This window comes from Sorex araneus, chromosome X (assembly GCF_027595985.1).
Source record: "Sorex araneus isolate mSorAra2 chromosome X, mSorAra2.pri, whole genome shotgun sequence".
Lineage (NCBI taxonomy): Eukaryota > Metazoa > Chordata > Mammalia > Eulipotyphla > Soricidae > Sorex > Sorex araneus.
The window spans coordinates 331,768,747-331,794,535 of NC_073313.1; the positions used below are offsets into that span (position 1 = coordinate 331,768,747).

Genomic DNA, 25,789 nt, shown 5'->3' on the forward strand with positions numbered 1-25,789 from the left:
GTCTGACATGATCACAACCATATTTTTCAAATGCTCTCAAACTTCCCCAAACATTCCCACACATATTACCTTGCCCTGCTATATGATGGCTATCTCTTCCTTAGAGATAAAGAAAATCAGAAAGGAGGTTTAGAAAGGCTAACTAGGTGAATAGCTAGCTCAAGACCAACCTAGATTCAGAACTTCTGAGGCCTGGCTATACGTTCCTTATTCTAGCCTCTGCAAGGCATAAAGTATAGACCTAGACTTCAAAAGTTTTCGGAATTATCAAGAAAAACTCACATTTGTTCCATTATAGTAAGTGCTAGTGAAGGATAATCAAAACAGTCCCAGAAGAGAATTAATTATCTCCTTGAGCAAGAAAAGATATATATTAGAAGGTCTGGGCATGCATTTTAATAGTACAACACTTGTCTAGCATATATGAAGTCCTGGGTTTTATCCCTACCAAGCACAGCAAATAAACGGAGGGGAAAGAGAAAATTAAATGTATGGGGAAACAGAAACAATGTTTAAAAACACTTCTCTTCATATACAAGTTTATAATAAGTTAAATATAGAATGTAATAGTCTTTAAGAAAAAAAGCCTAGTTAATCAGAATTCTAATTTCAGTGATTTATTCAGATTATAAAGCATTCATACTTATGACACCCCTAGATCCATAAACAAGCCTTGTTTCCAGGCTGTAAAATGAAAAAAAAAAATGCATATTCATGTCTCAAGTCTCAAATAAGGTGGAGGTGGTAGACAGGACTCAGTCCATTGCTATACCTCTGTGCATTTTGGGGTAGTTTTAAAGACACCCCATAAGATTGCTGAGAGTAGATAACTATAGCAGATACTGTAGCTTGACAGGTTTATCCCAATTACCTGTACCACTTATCCTGAAAGCCAAAGAGACAGTAGAGGAGTTAAAGCTTTCTTTGCATACAGACAGCCCCAGTTAGATACCCAGTACTACGTATGATCTTCCAAGTGCCATCAAGAGGAATCCTTAAGCATAAAGCTAGGAATAAGCCCTGAGCAGCACTGAGCATTCTCCTGCACGCCACCCTCCAAATATATTTCATCTTACTACAATGTGACAAGTACATTAAATGGAAGCAGGCTCTACCTGTTCAATGCAATCAATTTTCTGTAGTGAAAAACAGGCTAAATACACTGCCCTGCTACACTAGCCTAGCACATCCTGCCAACTTTTCCAAGGTATCAGGGTGGGGAGACCCAAGTAACAAGTCAACTTCCACACTTTATAAAGGAAACGGCTCAGGCCAGGTCCCTGAAGATACACTCTACAGTCCCAGAGGTACTTAAGGGGGACCAACATGCCCAACTCCTGGGCGTTTGCTCCTTGCATACCCATGGAATATCTGTGGTCATCTTGTCATTGCAGGAAGGCTGCACTCCAGGTCAGCATGAATGATGGCCTCTCTTTCATCTCCAGTTCCGTCATTATCACCACCACACACTGTGTAAGTCATCCCCTTTCCCTCTACTGAAGCCACACTGTCATTATCATCTCCTGGAAAGTTTTCTAGTTCTGTATTCTATTCACGGAGCCTTGATCCTGACCCATGGGCTGGGTGTGCTGAGCCCTGGAGTGTATCAGGAAGATCTGTGGTAGGCTTTTCTGAGCTCCCTATTGTTCTTACTGAGGGTGAACTCAGCACACTGGTACAACGAGATGGTAAGACAGTGTCTATACTATAGTGAGAGAAGACCTGGAGGAAATGCACAGAAAGGAACCAGATGGCCTATCCAGAAAGGACCTCTTGGAGGTTCTCTCTCAAATGAGATGGTAACTGGAAGAAAATGAATATAAGAAGTGTGTCTTATTTAGAGGGAGATAAATTGCAGTTTGTTAAGTGATTGTGGAAGTGATCCAGGAGTAAATGGATAATTGATAATACAAGAGAGATGGCTAAGAGCCTGATGCTATAAGGATCCTAAGCTCAGAGTGGAGACTGCATTGTCCCTACCTGCTCTTCAGAGCACCCTCTCTGAGTTCCTTTGGGTCAATAGTTTTCATTTCTGGTTACACATAAAATCATTGGTAGAGTTTTAGGAAAATAGTGATGCCCCAGCCTTATCCCAAACCTATTGAAGCAAATACTCAAGAGTGGAACCTAATCCATTGGCTCCAAGACCCCTGCTTGGACCTTTGGGCTTGGGTAGTTACTGCCAATTGTCAGCGTCTCATAACTCTGCACCAGAGAGAAGTTGGAGCATGGCTAATCTGAGGACAGACCTCAGCCTCTGACACAAGCACTTCAGTTTCTGCAACCAAATGCATGTTTTCCACTAGCTCATCCTAGAGACTAAAGTACTTGAAGATCAACTTGGGTGATTACTGTGGTCATCTTTTATCTAGTATTTAATAGACATTTCACTAGTAAGTATCTCCTTGATAATGGGTGTTTGTGTCACCAATGTTGACACATGTAGACAACAGGCAACAAAATTCTGAAGTCGGACAACTAGGATGAAAATGAATTATTTTCTAAATGAGCAGAATGTTACAGGCTAACTTAGACAACTCCCTGACTCACCTGATCACCCTCCACATGCTTTTCATCCTAACAGGAGAAAAATATCAGTTTTCTGGAAGGCAGGTAAGGCAGGGAAATGGATATAGATGATGAAAAAATGTTTCTTGGCAAAGTGAGTAGTAAAACTGTCACAGAGAAGTGTCACAAGGGGAAAAGGTCATGTCTCAGATGTCCCTTAGTCAAAAGTCCAGTTAGTTAACTAGATATTAAAACTGTATATAGAAACAGTGAAACTTCTTCAAGTGAACCCTGCCCAGTTCTTTTAGAAATTCACCCTTTTGAAAAACCTGCCAACCTGCAGGAAATGATTAAAATTCTCCAAACCTAACAACTCCATTCCAGATTCCTCCCTGCTTTTTACTGATCCAATAATTTGGGCCTGTATTTGTCATTATGCCTGCCCATACCACAGAGAAACAGCCATACTCAGGAAGCAGAGAAGCAGGGAAATGGGAAGAGGGAGCTTCGTGGGCCATAGCTGTGGTAAGGCAGATCCAGGACCGCAATTTGGGTTGGGTCTCTAAGCCAAGAAGAAGGGGTGTCCTTCCTAATGTCCTTTAAAATGGAAAAGAGAACAACTCTTGGTAAAGTCTCTTCTCTCCTCACTCCAATCTCCACTTATATCTCATCCCTCCTCGAAATACACGTCACTGATGTCTATTCAACTGGACCCTGATTCATACGTCCACAAATCATCTTTATTCTTCCTATCACTCGAGAGTGCTACCTGCCGAAATTATAAGCATCCTGAGATTTGAGATCTTATGTACATTCATTGATGTGTTCTGCATCTGTTTTATGATGGTGCACAAATCATTGTGCTAGGCACTGTCCTGGTTGCTTGGGCTCCATCGAACAACGCAACTGATAAAAATTTCTATCTACTAAGTAGGGAGAGATGGGAAGAGAGACAGTTGACCATTAGTAAGAAGCATAACAAATGAAGCACGTGCAATGTTTGAAGGTAATTTGCACTGTACAAAAAAATAAAATAGAACAGAGAGGAGCTGACCCAACTAAAGTTAGAAATTTTAAATAGAAACACACTTCAGTTGGCATTTAGGTACAGACTTTGAAATTGTGGGACTACATAGGCAAGAACACACCAAACCGAGAGCTTCAGTGACTACACTCCAGAACCAGAAATACCTGGTGTGCTCTAGGAAGATCAATAGGCTGATGGTCATCCTTGGAAGAGAGTGTGGAGAGCAGAATACAATGAGGAGGCAGGATGCAGGCTGGAGAGTCTTGATAAAACATGTGCTTTTGCCCAGAGGCAGGATGTGATGTAAATGATGTTTGAAAGATCACTCTGGTTTCTGGAACAACCCATGGGAGGATACATGTGAGAGGACTAGTGTGACCAGTCAAGAGGCTTATAGCAATATTTCAGGCAAAAAAAAATGCTCTTAGGGGAGAAGAGTGGAGGTTAGAAAAGCAGGCAGTACTAGATGTATTTTGAAGACAAATTTTGCAGATTTCCCAAAGGATTTGGATATAGGGCTTGGGTGGAAAGGAATCAAAAGTTTCCCCCATGGGTTTATGCTAGATTACTGAAAAGATAGAGTTGTCCTCTATTCCTTAGGAGGACAAAAGGAAGATGAGACTTTGGGTGGAAGGGAGCAAATCAAGAATCATTTAGTTGTCAATGAGTTATGGGACTTGGACCCTTATTTATATAGCCACTTCGTGCCTCGATTTCTTGTAGAATTAAAATAATCACTGCTCTTAGAAGTATTAGAATAGTAAATGAATAATAAATGAATAGTAAATAGCTATGTAAAGTGTTTGGAAGAAGACCTGGTAGGTAGTAAGTGCATAATCAATCTTAGTTGCTATTGTAATAAAAGTTTAGCCAAAGTTGTTGAAGATTATTTTTATGGGTAGTGGGGTGGGTATGGGGTGGGGGACCCCCAAGTAGTGCTCGGGGACTCTGATGGTCCCACCAGCGATTCTTGATCAATAAGCCCAGCAGTCCTGAGGATGCAGTACCACCCAGGCTCTGCATGTCCAGGGATATCTGGGTCACATCAGGCTGCTGCTGGGTCTCTGGAACGACAGCAGGTAAAGCCCAGGGGGCTATGTTGTGTTCAGAATCAAACCTGAATCGGGCACATGTGAGGCATGCATCCTAACCACCGTACTATCTTCTGGCCCAAAATTTTTGAAGGTTCTAATTGGAGACTCTTACTAGAGAGTTGGTTCCTCACTTCCAAGTGGTCTTACAATAAAAGGACTCTTTGAGATAATGACATGGATCCACAGGAGTGCTGTCAACCCATTCCTCATGTTTGAATGGAGCAAACAAAATGGTCCAAATCATCACAGCAAAAGAAACTAGATTCAGATATAAAACTCCAAGTCCCCAGCAGGCTTAAAAGGCCTAAAGCTATTTGTGAGCAATATCGAGATTCAATGGCATGTGTGGTAGTCCAGATTGTGAAGTAAGGTCTGGGATTTACCTTCATTTCTTGGGCCACTGGTTTGGGGGGGACAAATCAAACCTTTTTGATCTAAGGGTTTTTAGATCAAAAAATGATCCCTTGAGTCTGAGTTAAAGGGTCAGTCTTTTAAGTGCCAGTCGTGGCCTGGCAGTCCATCACCTGGCACCAAAAATAAACATAAAATATGTAGTGAGATTTTTTTTCTCTACTCGCTTTATTTGGTGCCCATTTGGACAACCCTGTCACAGGTTTTCAAGATCCACACTGAATAACTGTTGCCCCTGCCAGGAGTAGAAATTCCATCAAGTTTTAACAGGAAAGAGATTTTTCCATCCAAGAGCTAAAAGATTCCTATACAAATGGAAAACCTTGTGAAGCTCTTTGACTATAGGGAGGACCACACACCCCCAGCTCTCTCTCCCAGCACATTCAAACACTCCCATGACTGGTCTTCCATTTTGTCCCTCAGTCTCTAGCAATGGTTTGAAAAAATAATCTCAACTAATATGCTGCTACTTTAAGAGAACTAACCAAAAGAAGTTTGTTCTCTTAAGAACAAGGCAAGCATAATAAGTACCTTAACTTTCTATGAAAGATTATCTTCTTTTGTAGTATTATAACTTTATATTCTTTAATTTTCCAAGAAAAATGTACAAGAACCAAGGAATAAGTCAAAAAATATTTCTTACACTCCTACTGTATATTCAGAGCTTTATCAACAGTCTATTCTCAATAAACTTAAAATCAAAATAGAGTATTGAGTCCAGCAAGTATATAATTGTCATGGAGGAGAGAAAGACTATAATGCATAAAAGAGCCCACTCTGATCTCCCACTGCAGAAATTGATCTATTTAGTCCAAAATGTTGAGAAAACCAAGGTAGGAAAACCAAAAGAACCAAGGTAGGAAAACCAAAACCAAAAGAATGTCCTAGATGAGTTCTGAATTTCCATATTAATAAACTCACCAGGTAAATTTTAGAGACACAGGACTCTTGCCATTACACTTACCAGAGAGCAATTGTCCTACAAAGCTCTTTTTTAATCAATTTTATTTTATTTATTTAAGAAAATTCTTTATTTTCTTGATTTATATCCAATCCCATTCTTTTAAGAATGCCAAGACTGGGGGCTGGAGCAATAGAACAGTGGGTAGGGCGTTTACCTTGCACGCGGCCAACCCGGGTTCAATTCCCAGCATCCCATATGGTCCCCTGAGCACGGCCAGGGGTAATTCCTGAGTGCAGAGCCAGGAGTGACCCCTGAGCATCGCTGGGTGTGACCCAAAAAGCAAAAAAAAAAGAATGCCAAGACTTTAAGATCAGAACCCATTCTTTAATGTTTCTTCTTCGCATTCTGTTTTCTTCTATAAAAATAGAAAACTGCTTTCAAGAAAAATTTTAGCCCAATATGATCAATCTGAGCCAGAGAAATTGTATAGCAGGTAGGGTCCTTGCCTTGCACACAGCCTACCCAGATCGTGGCATCCCATATGATCCCTCAATTACTGCTAGACGTAATTCCTGAGTGCAGAGTCAGGAATAAGCCCTGAACACCGCCAGGTATAGTCCAAAATCCAAAAGGAAGTAAGAAAAAATATATGATCAATCTTAGGATCCTGTCTCTTTTGTTGTGCAAAGCAAAGACTTCAAAACCTTCTCTCTCCATGCATTCTTTTCATTTCCCGGTTTGTTCTATTTCCACCAAAGACCAGTAAGCCACACACTTCCTGTTCATCATTTTGGGAAAAGAGACTCCAGTTAATGTCAGTATTGTTTTTAACATTTAATGGCTCCTGCTGTGTCACAGAAAGTTGGCCTTTATCTGCAATAGAGAGGAAAGTGATAAGTTTATAGCAGACTTGGATGCAATTGCCTCTCATGCAGAGTAGCCTATATGCTTCTTGAGGAAAAGCAGGCAATATCTGACTCATCAAAGCTGCTCATCTGGGTTTGGAGAATAGCATAGCGGCTAGAGCGTTTGCCTTGCACGCGGCCGACCCGGTTTCGATTTTCAGCATCCCCTATGGTCCCCTGAGCGCTGCCAGAGGTGATTCCTGAATGCAGAGCCAGGAGTAACCCCTGAGCATCGCTAGGTGTGACCAAAAAAGCAAAAAAAAAAAAAAAAGCTGCTCATCACCTAACCCAATGCCTGTATCTACCAGTTACATTGTAGATAACCAGTGAGTGTGTGGATTGATTAATTAATTAATTAACTCATATAAGGCTCACATTGAAGCCAGAATAGTACCTAGTAGTAGGGGAAGAAAGAAGCCAGAATGTGCCAGGATTAAAAAAGAGCACTGACCAAAAATAAATGAGAGGATAAAGAAGTTGTCATCTATATCTTTATCTATATATCTATGTGCGTATGTATATATATGTAATAATGTTACTTAGCTATAACAAAATGAAATCTTGCTTTTTTGCTGTAACATGGATGAAATTGGAGAGGATCATGGTAAATGAAATAAGTCAGAGGGAGAAAGACTGATTCGACCTTTATGTGGAATATGAAGAAAAATGCAACTGAATAATGTCCAATGAAAACAGTCTACCAGACTGGTCATACAATTGAGGTTAGGGGTGGGGAAGGCCAAAGAGTCCAATGGTAAGAGTGGTAGAGAGGTATTGGCACTTTGCTGGAGAGTTTGATGTGCTAACATTGTATCCCTTAAACAGATAAACTCTTCTGTCAATGGTACTTTAATACTATATAAATTATGTTTTTAAAAAGAGAGAGACACTGAATTATTTGGAAGCCTCCAAAGAGTACTACCAGCAATCCAACATATTGTTCAAAGAGCATAGGAAGCCTGAGCCTGATATAAGAGGGACACTGAGAGACTATAGACACCCTTGGAACACCCTTGGAGGCAGGGGAGTAGTCAAAGACCTCTCAGAGCTGCACCTGTTCTACTAGGAGCAGGCCAGACCCTGGTCAGGGGTGCAGCTGCGGCCTTATCAGACAGATCAAGACTCCAGGCAGATCCCTGCCCATGAGAGTCTAAAGCAAATGGCTGGAAACCAGGCTGCACCCGAGGACGGGTGAAGAATCTAGGTCAGCAAAGCAGAGTGTGAATTCGAGGGCATGACATAACTTGAACTCACTCTGGAATACCAGAAAGTTGGACTTTGGCAGCTCAGCTGACCTGGATGCCGCCAGCCACGGCCAAGGTTACTCACCCTACCTTGGTCAGGGCTCACTGCAAAAAGGGTGTGCTCTGGACCCTAGAGATGGAGAATCCAGTGACTAGGGTAAGAGAGACTGCAAGGGGAGGGCTGGGAACACTCCCCAGGTCTGTCTGTACAGCTACATCTAAGACAACTCTGCAGCTTTGCTTTGTAAATCAATCCAATTCTGTTACTAATTGCTTGGAAGTTACAGGAAAATAAAAATCCAGCTGGGTTTCAGAGTCATGTGGCTATCTAGGTAAACAGACAGTTGGTATGGCCGCTCTTGCCAAAATTTCTTGAATTTCACCAGCCTGGTAGGGAATTAATCCAACGGCTTATGCTGAGTGGTAATCTCACCTTCCAACATAATAAAAAATTATGTGCACTCTTCAGAGAAAGTAAAAAAATCTAAGACATTTTTCTTCTGTTTTGTTTCCAAGGTCATCAAAACAGTCCATCAATCAGAACAGGTAGTTTCCTTGAGGATAGATCATTCGTACCAGCAGCCATCAGCATGCGGGCTTTCTCATTAAGGAAGAAGTAAAGAGAAATTGTTGATAGCAAATGGAGCCAAAGCTCAGAACTGATTACTACTAAAGTAGTACTGGGGGCAAAATGTTAGGGATTCAAAGAAAAATAGCCTCTCCTTGCCCTCCACATATCTATAATGCAGTAGCCAGGCCAGCAGAAATAATAATTTCTCCAGGATGAAATTATTATATGCTTCAGGGTACAGAAGGCAAATATGCTGTTAGAACCTAGAAATTTCCCCATCTGTTCCAAAGACTACAGCTTCCAACATGACTTTTGGGTAAGCGAATTGACCTAAGTATTGCACCCTCAGAAATATCCTTAATGGACCTATTGGATCACTTCCTAGTTACCCAAGAAGGTATTCTGTTATTCCTACAAAAAGAGCTACACTGATTATTCCAGAAATTCAAGGATACTTATGTCGGCAAGCTCCTATTTTGCTCATCCCCCAAACACTCCCTTCATTTTCTTTTTCCCAGCAAGACCCTGCTCAAACTTTTTCTCATTTTCCAGCACTCAAGCCCTCACGGTCCTTTCACATAACCCAGAAGGTCTGGGAAAGACTGGATCAGAAGAAAACTCAGAGACTGACCTTAACAAGAGTTTGAATTTCATATACGGAATTGGAGAAAGGAAGCCTATAGTGATATTTCAGTAATCACTCCAGTCTTTGATTGTTGCCAGGTTTTGGGGGGTTTTTTGGTGGGTTTTGTTTGGCTTTGGTTTGGGTTTGGGGGCCATACCCAGCAGTGTTCAGGACTTGCTCCTGGTTCTGTGCTCAGTAATCACTCCCTACAGGCTCAGGAGACCACATGGGGCACCAGGGATTGAACTCAGGCCAAGTGAGTCCAAGGCAGGCTCTCTGTCCAGTGTGCTCTGCTCTGGCTGCCCCGTGCAAAGGGGGTATTGTTATTCTTTACTTTTCCATTATTTGGTCTCAAGGGAATTTCATGCCAAGAGTGACCAATCTTTATCTCTGGGACAAAAAAAGGATTCAATAGCAGTTAAAACTCAACTTTTGCAAAAGGATAGTCTTTGTTTTCCTGTTGCTGTAATTGTAGGTAGTATGTATTTTGAAATTTAGCAAAACACAGGGGATAGAAAAACAGTTGGAGAAGGAAAGTGGAAGCAAGTTTGGTCTTTGGGATCAGATCAGCTGGCCAAAATCCTGGCTCTTTTCTGAGATACTTAAAATAGCTGGACAGGATCTCACATCTGGTTGAATTAACAGAAGTGGATCCTGGGAATAGCTCAATGGTAGAGCATCTGCCTTGCAGGCATAAGGCCAGGAGTTCAATCCTTGGCACCATCCAACATGTTGAATGTGGCCCAGTGTCACTGCTGTCTGTGATTCACCACAAAGTCTGCGGCACACCACAACCAAAAAGTGTGAGCACCACAATCAAATGTGTGCAATACCTATTATCATACTACACACACACACGCACACACACACGCACACACCATAAGACTAAGATAGGACTAAAAAAATTGATGGAACCTTTCAACTTGGAGAAGGAAAGTCTCCATTCCGGTATTATGTGTAATATAGAGCAAAATAAACTGCCTAGGTGGGAAATATTACCAACTGTAATAGATAATATCAATTAATCTACAAATTGGAATTCTAGGCTTCAAGACACAAAGAGACCAGATGATTGTTTTCAGTGTTTGAAGGGCTGCCTGGCCACTGTTACCTCTGCTTTTATCCTGAAGATCAGAGGAGCGGAATAATCTGATATAAAGCTTGTGGCTCCATTCTTAAATAGCGTTTTCTAATTAGTTGCTTCAGGTGCGAGCAAGTGGTGGTATTCCAGCACGGGCAACTGCACAACTTGGAAGGATTTTGTAAATGCCATTGTGCATTAGATAAGCAATTGGATTAGAAAAGTTTTCAGACTCCTTCCAAGCACTGAGTCTGTAATTGTAGGACGAAAAGCATGCCAGCGCAGGAATAAGGTAAACATTCTCAGTCCCCTACAGTATAAAAATGAACCTGATTTTTACAATTTGAAAATAAATGTGAAAGACTTTTGTTAGTGATTCTGAAGACCGCTTCTCTCAGTGTGATTCAAACTGGCCCACCTCCACCTAGTACAAATGAGATTATATCAAACCAGAGTCTTTAAAGTTCCTCATAAGAATAACGTGTTTTCAAATAACCTCAAAACACAGAGTTTTTTTATAAGTAATTGATACACTCATCACAAATTCTTGCCTATTATTACCTAGTCTCAGCAGAGTCATACATAATTCAAGGTCTTTTTATAATGTGCTAGTACTTTTTATTATTATGTTAACTGGGTGCCCTCTGAGTTCTTGTACTGTCATTAAAAAAAAGGGCAAGAGACCACAGAAATATCAGAATGCAGAATTCAGATCTCAAATGTTGTTTATGAAGTGAAATAAAAGTAGTTTGCCAACATTTCTATTTTGATAACCCTTGTATGCATAAAAATATCATTTCAAATGTTTTGAAGGATTCATGCTGATTTGCTTTTTCTGGATGATTGTGCAATTGGCTTTCAATATTTTTATCTTGAAGTATTTTAAAGAATGTTTGCCCTAAGTTTGAAATTTCTTTGTTTTTACAATAAGGAAGTGGAGAGATTAAAGATTTTTCTGAATCTTTGCTTCAGGAAATTGTGAGATAAGCACAAAGTAAGACAGAAAAATTTGTTTTTAGAAATTAAAGTTAAATTCAAATAATAAATCCATAACCAAGATAAATACAGTGAACCAAAATCAGCAGTTAAAAGGCACAGATCAACAGATTGTATTTTTTAAATATCTTACTTTGGCTATTTTCAATAAAATATACAGACACAAAAAAAATCTTGAAAATAAAATTATGAGAAAAACTCTATTAGGCAATTACCAAAAGAAAGTGAGTGTTACTATACTAATGCTGAATAAAAATATGGTAAAAACATAATAATGTTATAAAGAGGAGTATTACATAATGTAAAAAGGAACAATTAACCTAGAAGGTATCATTGAAACCTGTCCTTAGTATATCCTCAACACATATATAATAAAACTTAACAAAATTATGAAGGAAAAAAATAACAAATCCATCAACATGAGATTTAAATACAGTTCTCAGTAATTAATAGATCAAGCAGCCAAAATAATTGATAAAATATAATTCTATTTTTGTCTTGTTTGCAAAAAAGACCACTATGCAATTATAGAGTAGTAATAAAAAATTTTAAAGTAATAAAAAAATACCTTTTTTTACATTTTAAACTCTGAAATTGGAATGTTTCAGTATGTCAGTAACATTGGCAGTGTTTCTTTCTTATTGGCTCATAAAAATGCTAAGTCATCCTCTAAGGGTTACATCTCAAATTCTGTGAAATATGTCCTATCAGTCTGTATTATCCCAAAGTAAAGATCATATAAAAATACAGAATAAAATTCACCATTCATTTCCTTTCACCTTATCTTCATTCACAATAGAAAACATGAGTGCTAGTCTTTCTCTTTTGGAATGTAGAGGACAGAAAGAAAATAAAAGCTTATCACCCACAACATTTTACTCATAGTCATGGCATGTCTGAGGGTATCATTGTAAATTACTCAATATGTTTTCAAAAAGATTTCTGGATATGTATATGTATATGTATAAGTATAACATCACAGAAATGAGAATATTTTTAAACTAATCAATTATAGGATGCCAGTTAACAAAACTTGTAGAATGTCAGTGACGTGGTTCTTAGAAGGAAACGTGTAGCCTTAAGATCTTTATATTAAAAAAGAAGAAAGCTGAGTCAATTTGCTAAACTAATAGGCTGAAAATATAAAAACAGCAAAGTAAAAACAGTAGAAAATAAGATAAATAGATAATACATTAGTAGTTGGAAGGAGTAGGGGGCAAAGAAAAATTGACAGGTGTGGTCATATTGTCTAAGGCCGTCACTTCCGCATAGGGGCAGGCCAGACCCCATCTTGGCCATGCTGCTGCAGAAACTACCAACTGAACTCTCCCCTCTTGTCCTTCCTTCTCAGTCTTTTTTCCTCCAGAAACTTTTGTGCACAAGATGGGTGTTATGTAATTGTACAATGTTTGCGTTTTACTCTCCACCATTCTTATCATGAACTAAATTTTGCCAGATCACAGTGAAACTCTCAAGACTGTTTGCCCCTAGGAAAAAAATTCAGTTTTGGGTTATTTTTTTTCTCTCAAATTTATAGCTCTGCTTTTTGTGACCTCTCACTTCTTAGAAGTCTCCATGTGACTGCCCGCCTTCTGGATTCTCCCTCTTTTTCTAGTTTGACAATTTAAACTTTTGGGTGTTTAGGGCTCACACAAGTAAACCTCCTTCATTTGTGTATAAAGTACAAATCTGCAATCTCTAAATAATGATGAGAGAAAATGTGTGTCCTCAATACAGAAGCTATCGGATTCCTGTTTATGGATTATTGGGGATACTCCAAGTGTTTGACTATTTGGGTTCAGGGTTATCAAAACCAGTTATGAGAGGCACAGTTACAGGAGAATGTGTGCTCTTTTTTTCTGGGGGGGGGAGACAGGGGGCCATAACCAGCAGTGCTCAGGGTTACTCCTAGCTCTGCAATCAGGAACCACTCCTAGTAGTACTCTGGGGACCATATAGGATGCTGGGGATCTAACCCAGTGGACTGTGTGCAAGGCAAGCACCACCCATTGTACTATCTCTCTGCCCTGATTGTGTGCTTTCTAAGGAGAATCCAAAAGGTGTGTGCTGACTGAGAGAAAAGGAAAGAATGAGAAGAGGATGAGGAATGTACATATACATATCTAGTCAAAAGGATCACCTTTAAGGAGGTTCTTGAGATGGGTATATTTTATTCTCATCCTCATTGAATAAGATGGGGGGCAGGGGCAGATTCACATTTTAGAAAGTCTGCCCAAATAGCAGAGAGAGTTTTAGAGAATCTCCTTTTAACATGCAAACATCAACATGCAAATAATTGCCAACTCTATATAAATTACTATACCCAGCTATGGCTGCTAAAATGATGTTTTAGCTAGTGCCCCAAGCAGTTAATTGACTGTTTTTTTTTAATCAAAAAGGATTTGAATAAGTGATAAACTCTAACTTCGGATTCTTTGACACATAATCTGGATTAATTTGACATGCAACCCATGGAAGAAACCAGCTTCATTTGCAAGGTCAAGGGCATATCAAAGGCATAGCTGATGCGGTGTCTTTCTCAAATTTTCTACATTGCTCAAACCTACAGACTTAGAAAAGCTATCCATAATATTCAAGTTTTTGAGATTGTATATAAAAGGTGAAAATTTAACCAAAGTGAAACCTAACAATGCTGCTCATGAGAGAATGCAAACTGGCTGCCTCAGCTGGTCTTTACCTATCTGTCTTAAATTCTATGAAGGCACTGATCCTTAATCGATTAAAATATTGATGGTGATTAAAATATTGATGGTGATTAAACAAAATACATTTGATGGTGAGTAAACATTTATTTGTATGTTACACTTCCTTGCTTTAAATACAGCCAGGTCTGTACTTCTGTGCCTTTCCTCACATTTCACCTTCCTCCTGGAGTGCCCATTCCTTTTCTCCACCTATCCACGTTTCACTGTGCTTGCAAAATCTGCCAAGTGCTGCCTGGCTGTGCTCCAGGAAGCCTCACTCACCTTGGCAAGTCTTAACTCTTTACTTTGAGCTCAAGCTCTATGGTTTATAGTAGCTCTGTAAACATAGGGGATTTTAGAGCTTGGAGTTTAACTGCTTGTAACCTGGGCTGCTCTTTAAGAATTGCCTGTGCATCATTCCTGACTTCTTCAGTGGATAAGGACAATGTCTTCTAGCATTGGAGGCTGGCTTTATTCATCTCTCTGTGACTTCTACTGATGATGATGTGTTAGAAAATGAACAGAAAATTAATTTGGGTGTGGGAGCGCAAGAAGTCTGGTTGAGGTGGTAGAATTGAATGCATGCATATGGCAGAAAGGGAGAAAAAGAATGATTGAACAAAAGAAAGAAATAGAGAGGGGGAAGGAAGAAAGGAAGCAGGGAAGGAGAAAGAGGGAGGGAGGGAGGGAGGGAGGGAAGGAGGGAGAGAAGGAAGGAAGGAGGGAGAAGAAGGAAGGAAGGAAGGAAGGAAGGAAGGAAGGAAGGAAGGAAGGAAGGAAGGAAGGAAGGAAGGAAGGAAGGAAGGGAGGGAGGGAGGGAGGGAGGGAGGGAGGGAGGGAGGGAGGAAGGAAGGAAGGAAGGGAGGGAGGGAGGGAGGGAGGGAGGGAGGGAGGGAGGGAGGGAGGGGGAAATATAGAGGGAATGTGTTGGTTTTCTCTTACTTAAGCATCTATTTTATATTATGAATCAAAATTATGGTCATGATTTCAACCTTTCCAGGTTCATAATCTAAAAATAAGCCATCAATATGCAGTGGTATGCTTATATTGATAACAGGTAATAGGAACAGACTGGCATATATGAAGGATGATTAACAAGGCCAATTGAACATATGTATTAAATAAATAGCTACATTAGGTAAATAATTCCCTCTGCCTAATAAGCAAGAAAACTTAAATTGAACCAATAAATTATTCTTTATTTTCTTTTGTCTTAGTTTTTGAACATTACACTGCATCCCTGTTTCAAAAGTCCAATTACAGGAGCTTGGTTAATAATCAATGAGCTACATGTACAAATTATGTCTGCATTATTCCTTAAAACTGATTTTGATTCATATGTACTGTGCATTTCATGGAGAAAAAGAAAAGTGAATGATTCCAAGATTTACTTGCATCATTTTGGTGAAGCACATGAATACTTTTTCCTGGGTCAGGAGTCAGGAGAACCAAAACAAAGTTGGAAAACTTTGAGATGGTTGTTCCTTCATGAGAAGGACCTCAGAGCTTGTGTATGTAGGAATGTGGCATTATCCATCCACATACTAGTGATACCTCCCCCAAGTTCTCCTGGTATTACTCATATAAAGCAAAGAGTAATGAAATGTATGCAAAATTAGAATTTATACCTCTAGGTTATTGCTATTCAAGAATTTTCATTACCTTTGAAAAGCTATGTATTTTCTCCAAGAATGCTATCATGATTCCAGAACTGATTTCTGGACTCCTGAAATTTCCTTAACTTTGAAGCACCAAATCTGAACAACTTCACTATGGGAAGAGGGGGAACATCATCATTCAAAACAAACACCCAAGTTTTGGGGAAGCCTGGCCTAGGTTCCCAATTATCAAGCTAGGGACCTCATGAGAAAAAAATAAAGCATAACTGAGAAGTTATACCATTTTCTGTTTTTCGCTTATTTGGGGGATTTTTGTTAATTAATTTATTTTCTAATTGAATCACTGTGAAATACATAGTTACAAAGTTATTCATGATTGGGTTTTCATCGTCATACTGTGTTCCAACACCTGTCCCTTCACCAGTGTACATTTCCCATCACCAATGTCCCCGTTCCCCTCCCACACCCAACCCACTGCTTCTATGGCAGACAGAAGGCACCTCTCTCTCTCTCTCTCTCTCTCTCTCTCTCTCTCACTCTCTCTCTCTCTTCCCCCCTCTCCCCCCACCTCCACCTCCCTCCACCTTTTGAGCATGATAGTTTGAAAGGAGATTATCATGCATATCCCTTTACCTACTTTCAGCACTCAGTTCTTGTCCAGAGTGATCATTTTCAACTATTATTGTCATGGTGGTCCTTTCTCTATTCTAACTGCCCTTCATCCCCCACGTATGAAATTTGCTCATAAATGGATGAACATGGAGAGTATTGTGCAGAAATGAGTCAGCAAAAGGATAAACCATTTTCTTTTTGTAGCCTACACATTGGTTTCTGGAACAGTTCTAAGAGAGGTGTTTTAAAATAGCTTGAGCAATGGCTGTATCATTGGAGTGTCTCCAGCACCCAAAGCCACTGGTTAGTAGAGAATTCGATGCATCTGGACAGGGAAGTTCACTGTATTCATTCCATGAATAGGCTCATTACTTCATAGCCATGCTTTTAAAAAGAGTTCCATGGAGGCTTAGGTAATTCTCACCTAATGTTTTTCTATACTGCTTATTTTGTGGGCTTAAGAATCCAAGATCTTTAGTGTTGTTCTATTTTATTGCCACTGCTTGTGCAGATTATCTCTCATAGAGCAAGAATAAATCATAGTGTTTAAGTATGTTTTACCCTCACTAATGTTTGATTAACTTTAATGTGGTCTATTAAATTTGTCATAGGAAAACCCACTTGGGTTTTCCCTTCTTTCATAGTGGGATGGTAATCTGAGGCCTATAGTTTCCCAAAATATAACTGAGGACCACCCAGGTTACAGTAGCTAACACCATAGCTCCAATCAGAGTTAGCATGTGGTTGTTCACAGGAAGCAAATTCACTATATCCCAGGAATATGGTTTAGGCATAGAAGCCAGGGAAGAATAGAAAGAGAAGCCACATTTATTGAAAGATGGCCTGTACCAGAATCTTTGCATTACCTATAGAAGTGTGGAATCAATGTTGGGCAGTAGGAATTATTTCGACTTTGTTTATGTAGAGAGAAAGAAGGGAAAGAGAATTTGGGTAACTTACCCAAAGTCCAAACATTAATAAATAGAATGATTAGGAATTGGGACATCTTTTCTTGACCCTAAAAGCCTAGTTCTTTGCAGTGATGTTAGCAAACCGTTCCCAGTGATTGGCCATGAGAGCAACAGGAGAGTAAAGAAAAGGAGTGAACAGCCTTGGATGACACTGACTCTAGTGTCGTTGCTACCACTCACTAGTGTAAGGTGCTAATCTGCTAAATTCTCATTTCCCTCTTACGTGAAAGACTACTCTGTATTCTGTCTCAAATTTGCAAAGGTGGGTAAAGTCAGATATATGTCATCTAGGAACTTAAGGTTCTGTGGTAGGGGCAAGTACATATTGACATCATTTCTGTAAGATACTACAGAGATGATAATATACATGAGGGCACAAACTCAGATTTCAGGGACCATGTCCATTCGCCTGTGTTCTCCACTAAACTACCAGGCATATTATCGTGGAGGCTAAGGCATCTCTGAGATCTTTGCTCTGCACTGTAGAAGGCCAACCTAGTACGTCGTAGATGTTCAGGTTTTGAATGCATCACGTAGTGCCTAAGCTAAGATTTGAAAGGTGCAACCTGTTAGCAAACAGTGAAAGGAAGAAAAGGTGCATGAAGAGAACATGACGGAATGGTGAGGTGTGTGCAGAAAACTGTTCAGTTTAGTATTGACAAAGCACAAGTACAAAGAGGGAAGAGATGGAAAAACAGGAATAGCATGGAGAAGCAGGAGAAGCCCGACCTGGGAAAGTGTGTTGTCAAAGTCCTTCCTACTGGGACTCCTTAGGTCATTTCTGGGAAGTTGATAGACCCCTAATGTTGTCATCCCAAGTTGTGAATTTGTGAATGCCTACTTTTCTGAGCAAAAGGGGTTATAGTATCTTCATAAAAATATCTAGGGTTAAGAACTCCTGCGGTCAAGAAAGAGCTGATAAAGAGTTCATGGTAGGCAAAGCTATCAAAATAACCTTTTAGATAGATGAACCTGGATGCATTTGGGGAAGATGGAAATCAGAGTAGCAAGCATGGAGGTGGAGCATGAGTAAAGGGCTAACTGCACCTATCCAGTCCAGAAAAGAAAGAATAAAACAAGATTTTACCTCCGAATCATGGTGGAGAGAAGACTACACTGAGGTAGATTCACAGAATAGAGAGGAAGTCAAAGGAGCACAGTGTGTGGGTATAGAATTGAGGAAGGAAGTGGGAGAGAAAGAAAACCAAGCTGGACTTCTGAGCTTCCAAATTGGAATAACTAGTCCCTTAAAAGAAGAAGACAGCCAGGTTTGGCCAAGGAAAACAATGAGCTCCATTTGAACTGTGGGGTTTGAACTACCATTTAGGATTTACTGGACAGTTGAATAACCCTTACTATCCCTGAAGTATGGGATAAAGATTTTTGTAAGAGATAATGAGATAGAGGTTGGAGCAATAGCACAGCAAGTAGGGCGTTTGCCTTGCACGCAGCCAACCCAGATTCGATTCCCAGCATCCCATATAGTCCCCTGAGCAGCGTCAGGGGTAATTCCTGAGTGCAGAGCCAGGAGTAACCCCTGTGCATCGCTGGGTGTGACCCAAAAAAGCAAAAAGAAAGAAAGAAAGAAAGAAAGAAAGAAAGAAAGAAAGAAAGAAAGAAAGAAAGAAAGAAAGAAAGAAAGAAAGAAAGAGAGAGAGAGAGAGAGAGAGAGAGAGAGAGAGAGAGAGAAAGAAAGAAAGAAAGAAAGAAAGAAAGAAAGAAAGAAAGAAAGAAAGAAAGAAAGAAAGAAAGAAAGAAAGAAAGAAAGGGATAAAGGTACACTGAATGGAAATAAAACCACCATGAGACTGTTGGAAAGAATAACCATAATGGACCAAGAGAGCATCTATCATTGCCCAACATAGTAAATATACTATATCAGTAAATTCGATACTGAAAACAGAATGGTAAATTCTCCTGTAGATGTGTAGTCTTAATATAAACATAGAGAGGAGGGGAGGGGCTGGGAGATAGATCAAGGGGCAGGGGCACATGCCTTGCATGCTCAAAGCCCCAATTCAACCCTCAGCACAGCATGGACCTCCAGAGCACTGCCGTCTGGAGTCTGGTGGGCTTTGGCACTACCAGTGCCCTGACGATCCCCAGCACCCCCAGATTCCAGCAGCACCTCCTTGCCAGAACCCAGCATTGAACCTTCTGGCCCCGTTGGTGGAGTAACCACAGGAAAGACTCTGGGACCTCTCTTCAAAAAAGAGGGAAAGAGAAAATATATGTCTGCATGGAATGTGCTGATATTTGAGGTACCAGGTACCGAGGCTGGTAAGGAGTTGGAACAGTCTGAAATGGGAGGAGGAAGTACCATCAGAAAAGTACCATCAGAAAAGAAGCCAGAGGAGTAGAATTTCAATAAAATTCAAGGCAGGGTGTACGGAGAAGTACACAATCTCTCGGGTTGCTTCCAAAAATAAGGCAGGATCTGTATGCTCAGACAGATGATGACTTTTGGTCTCCGGGCTTGCCCGTGCAGAGCTTCTCAGCAGCTCTAAAGATGACTTGCCTGTCATCTCTCAAAGGAAAACCAGCCCATGCTCTGCCAGTTGTGTCTGGGCAGGAAAGAGAGCTCAGCAGCTGCCGGGAATGACTCTAAATTCCTCTGCAGAGAACAGGGCTGTGCCACCTCTGAAAGTGCCCGGGCAAGCAGCCTGGCCTGCAGCCAGCAGCTGTGAAATGCTCACCAGCCTCCCTCCACAAGGGCTGGGCTCTAGGGTTCCTCTCAGAGTCTCCTAACTAGCAGCTCCCACCAGCCACATCCTAGTCCCTGCCCCTCTGGTATTTTTGTCTCACCTCGCAGGTAACTCTGAGCTTCCTAAGTCACAGACCAGTGGAGCCAGCAGGGCAAGAGCCTCTTTGCCTATACTGCTTTCCAACAACGCTTCAAAGATACGCTTCAGGCAGCGTGAGGTGGAGAAGGAGGAGAGGAAGAGCGACCCTTGGGGAAGCTGATGACATAGTAAACCCACCTTATTTCCTGTAGTCCCCTGGGCACCATCATTTACCCACTGAATCCAAGAAACGTCATGCTAGTGTTTGAAAAGTTTAATGGATCAGTGGCTATTTTTCTCTATCTATTCGGCAGTTTGGCTAATACTATTTCAAACTGTGATTGAACTTCGTGAGAGGTTCATTCCTCGTTGTTGAACTTTTGAAAGATACTCTGGTCGTGGCAATAAAACTGAGTCTCTTCACTTCTTCAGTGTTGGGTATCAGGATCTGCAAAACTGAGCAAAGACCCTGATACATCAGCACATCCACCACTCAGCCTTGCACACCAGCCAACCAAAGTTCGATTCTCAGAATCTCATATGATCCCTTGAGCATTGTGGGCTGTGCTCTCAAAACAGAAACAATCACGTGTCCATATATAACGATTGAAATTACCAGGGCCCATCCTGAGTAAATTTAAAATAGTAGCTATTGGGAGTCCTTGTCTTAGAGTCAAGCATGGGGACCCCAAAATGGTGACCCTTCCTTGTTTTGAGTTTCCTTGTCGAAGGCTGGAGACTCAGGCTAACTACAGCAGTAAGCAGGGTGGAAACTGCAGCCCAGAACTAAACAAATTTATCAGCCTCCTCATGGGTCTGGGCCCTGTCCAGAGGAGTCTGACTACCGGGCAGTTACCAGGCAACAGGAAACTGATGGCTAAGTACCAGGCAGCCTCCTCTGTATGGGTCTCTTCCAGCCTTTCTAAGGCACTGGGAGGTGTTCTTAATTTTTTGTATTTTTATTCATATATATATATATGTATTTAAAGAACCCTAGTTCTTTAGCATTCATTTTTCAAGAACTGATTGCATGAAGAGGCTAGATTTCTTCCTTTGGCAATGTGCTACAAAAGACAAAGAGAAAAGCAACCCCCTGGGAGTTGTTGACTCAGGTCTCATTTACTGAACAAGCAAGAAGAGGAGAGGGAGACCCAGGTTGCACCCACTGCATGCTTCAGGCATGGTAGGGTATGTAGGAGCAGGGAACACCACCTCCTTCCCTGAGACAGTCATCCAAGCCAAACTTGATCTCTCTGAGGTTTCAACATAGCCCAATGCCGTGGGCATCAGACAGAAGAATCCCAGTTCCAAACTCTGGGATGGGGAATTTCACAAAGTTTTCTTAAGAAGAGCTTCCCCAGCCTCCCACTAATTTCCGACAGTGTTCCCCTCCTCCTTGGCAACCCACAAACAAACAGAAAGGAGCAGCCCCGCCAGGCTGGATGCTCTGTGCAGCCATGCCCCCTCCAAGCATGCTGCTGCCAACAGGCCCAGACACAATCTTGTCCCTGCTTGCCTGCATCCGAAATTCAACATGCCCAGGTTGGAACGCACCAACCAAGAGACACTTGAACCATCCAGGTTTCTAAGCTTTACTCTTAAAAAAACAGTATTTCCTTGTCTTAAAAAAGACTCTCATTTGGTAGTAGCAAAGAGAGGGAGATCAAGAAAGCTTCTATGCAGGGATTTGACCTTGCAAGCCAAGCAGCCTTCAGGAAGTCAATCTATCAAGGAAGTGGGCTAAATGCCCCAGAACTTGCATTTAATATTCTGTGTTTAAATGCTTGACCATAGCCTCCATGAAGTCGTATTAGACTTCAGCGTTTGACAGAAGAGGGGGGAATCATAAAACTATTCCTTGGAGAAATTGGATGTTTCCCCCTACCCCAACCTGGGAGATGCACCAGCTTAGGCTTTTGCTCTACATGTGCTTCATTTCTCATCTAATCATACTGCCTAGAGTCAAAACACACACAGACACACAGACACAGACACAGACACACACACACACACACACACACACACACACACACACACACTCATGCACACATGCACGCATGCACACATCTCCTGCTCAGCATTTTTAAATTAAAGGCCCATGCTGATTCTTTTTTTTTTTTTAACTTGGGCTTCTTTTTTTTTTTTTTTTTTTCAGAGAAAATGTGAATTTAATTTGTGTTGATGTTTTGGCTCTTGGGAAAATAACACATATAGGAATCCATTTTCAGTTCTGCCATCTCCCTGGAAGTTTCAGAAAAATGCCACACTGGGACTGCCCAGAAGGGCAGGTATCAGAGATAGAGCCTCATAGGCAGGTCAGCTTGTGCTCCCTCTTTGTGTTACAAAGCCAAGTCCGTGCAGTTCCCCAGTCAGGACTCTCGGAAAGAGAATCTGCGTATGGCTCAGTGAGTATGGGTCTACTTTCAGGGCCCAGGGGCTGGCTCCTTCTCAGCCGTCATCTTCTCCCTGCCAATTATCCATCCAGCACAGCCCGGGCAGGCACAAGGCTCTAAGAGGAACCCCACTCAGCCTGGAGAGGGTAGACCTGGGGGTCGCAGGGATTTCCCTACTGTCTTGGCTACCCTTTGCCCTGGTGATGGGGGAATCACAGAAGCCAGGAGTCTGCTTAGATCACCTTCCTGCAATCAGAAAAAAGCTTTCAGAAGCAGGGCCTGACAACAGTGAGCCAGGGCACAGAGGGCAGATTGGAGGCCAGAGCCCAAGAAGCTAGGGCAATTTGCACCAGAGCCAGAGGACAGAGCCCAGATTAGAATTTGGTTCTGGCATACTCTGTGTGTAGACCTGAACATTCCACATGCATCCCCACAACTGACAGAGCCTGCTCCTTGGCACCCAAAGGGATCTTTATCAAGTTACTTAGTGAAGGTAAAGTACAAAAGGACTGATTTCTAATAACTAAACTCATTTCCTAAGAAAGCACATTTACTAAGTAGTGCAGATGTGTGTTTCCATTGACATACTTGCCATTTCTGCAACGGAAAACGTAGAATCTCTTTGCATGAGTTATCAAGTCTTCTTCACAAGATGACTGATTGACACTCCAAGTCAACAACAAAATGGAAGTCAGACCCCCACCCCCTTACCATATCCTGTTTTCTTTCCTACCTCACTCTGACATGCACTTTCACCCACACCACACTCTGAGCTACACTGGGCCGAGGGAAAGGATGATCTTTCTTCTATCAGAATCAATGCAGCAGCTCTGAACATGGTGTCCATCTCTCATCACTGTATCACTGTATCACTGTTCATCTCACTGCTCATTGATTTGCTTGAGCGGGCACCAGTAACATTTCCATTGTGAGACTTGTTACTGTTTTTGTCATATCAAATATGCCATGGGTAGCTTGCCAGGCTCTGCCTTGCAGGCAAGATACTCTTGGTAGCTTGCTGGGCTCTCCGATAGGGGCGGAGGAATCAAACCCAGGTTGGCCATGTGTAAGGCAAACACCCTACCCGCTGTGCTATCGCTCCAGCCGGACAAGTATTTAAAGTTTAGTTTCAAAATGAAGAATTTCTTAAGTCTGTACAAATCTGCTACTGTAATGTAATGATTAAATAGAAGGGGAGTTTAAAGATTTCAGAGAGCTTGAATCCCAGGTTTGCAACATTAAAATTATGGGCAAACAAATATAAGCATGTTCTTAGGTGGCATGTGGAGGGTCTGGGTAACTTACAGACATTCACTGAGTCTCTTCTTTCCCTAGGGGCTGCTAAAAGGACTTAACAGTCTCTACACAGTGCTCCTTTATAAAGGCTCCTTTAATTAAATAAGATAATAACTTAGCACTGTGCCAAAAGTAACTGAGCACCATACCTGATAAGCTATCATCAATAAAACTGGTACTGAACATATTCGTGGAAATACTAATTTCAGAAGAGGTAACCTAAAAGCACTGGGCAGAATCTCCAGCAGCCCTCCACCTGAGTCTCGGCCCACCCAAGCCCCAGGGCCCCTCCCCCTGCCCCGATCCTTTTCCCATACTCTACCATGTCAACAGTATTGGCTTCCAAGAAACAAATTCCCTAACAGCGCTCAAGGCTTTGTATTTACCTTTCTTTTTTGTGTGTTGTTTTGTTTGGGGAGGGACACACTTACCTGTGCTCAAACTCCTGATTGAGGGATCACTTCTGGCGTGTGAATTCTGTTTTCTTCCTGTGACTTTGGCAGGCCTTTTTCACCTGTCCTTGCCCCATGTGCTTTTGTCTGTGAGATGCAGGGACAGGCAATATTACTGAATTCATTAGGGGAATTAAATGAGTTGGCATGGGTTAATGGGAATTAAATGATCTAGCATGCAGGAAGCATGTTAATCTAAGAGAAATAACAGTCTCTGGCTTTTTTTTTTCTGTACTAATAACAATTATTATCATTTTCATTTTATTATTTCACCAGAATATTAGTGCTTTAGGCATAGAGTCTCTTGGGCCTGAGAGATAATACATGGATTAATACACATGCCTTACATGTGGCAGACCCTGTTTCGATATTCCACATGGTCTCGTGAGCACAGCCAGGAGTGACACCTGAGTACAGACCCAAGAGTAAGCCCTGAGCACTGCTGGCTGTGGCTCCAAAACCAAGGAAAAGAGTAGACACTATTTTGTTCTATGGTTGGCCATGAAATGCAATGAGTATACAGCTGTGGAACAGCATGCATTGAGCATGTATTATCCACCTCCTTTGCAGCCAGGAGCACTGAGTCTGGGTAGACCAGGGTAGAGTCTTTCATCTCCCAGTAGCTGTGAGGCTTGCACTCAGAACACCTCCAACATCGTTTGCTGAAAGCAGACATAAGTGAGCTCCAAAGCTGCACATACACTTCACGGTCTTTGGACCCTGGTGTATAATGGTAACTGGAAGATCTTGAAAACTAGTCTAGGTAGGAATTATCGCTGTAGTGAGAGAAATTTCCCCCAAGGTGCTATGCCCTTGTGACCTCTTCCTGCACTGTGCCCTCCCCAGGGGTCCCTCGCTGTCATCTGCCACTGAGGGCTCCAGTTTTTAAGACACAAAGTCTGGTTGGAAAAAAGCCAGACACAGCTTTCTGTGAATCCAGCTAGTCTCCTGGGGCAAACGCCTCCTCTCTGCTGTGCTTTGGGTTCTTCACCTTCCCTGCTGCACGGGAAGTCACCCTCTCCAGAAGGTAGTGCAACAACCCTCCTCCTCTGTTTATCAGTCTTCCAGCTTCAGCATCTATATCTAAAGTGAAAACAAAACCAAAAAAAAAAATCAGGAGCAAAGAGATCACATCAAGTGTGAGTAAATTTTGTCCGTAGTTGTTATTGAATTACAGCTCAAATAAAAAGTGCTATTCTAAGGCTCTCGGTAGCCAAAAACCACTCATTATTCCAAGTGCAAACAGTGCAAACAGATTTATGATTGAAGTAACCCTGTGTGTGTTGTGTTCGGGGGAAGGAGTGGGGCGCTGCATGCAGCTCAGAGTTTGATGAGCTACCTTTAATCTGACCACCTCACTATTGCCTATGTAGGCCATACATTTCATTTTCCCCTCATGCCAGTAAAACGAGGCAGGCGTGTTTAGTCTCTTCAGGCTGCAGGCATGGATTCTAGAGGCAGAGTGACCACGAGGATTGTCCTTGACTAACAAGTATGGAAGGCACCGGGGATTTCCTTGTTTCACTGAGAGCATTGCATGCAGATACAGCCCCTGCACAATGTAGGGTGTCCAGAAGCCTCCGCTCCACCTT

The 25,789-nt window shown here is 41.5% G+C and overlaps 1 protein-coding gene across 1 annotated transcript in view; it reads left to right on the plus strand.

The window, feature by feature from the left end:
- Positions 1–25,789, plus strand: part of ANTXR1 (ANTXR cell adhesion molecule 1) — a 211,567-nt gene that overhangs the window by 100,915 nt on the left and 84,863 nt on the right. Inside the window, exon 12 of the mRNA XM_004609154.2 lies at positions 1,395–1,473. Coding sequence (XP_004609211.1) covers positions 1,395–1,473 — 79 coding nt within the window. The remainder of the gene's footprint in view (positions 1–1,394; positions 1,474–25,789) is intronic.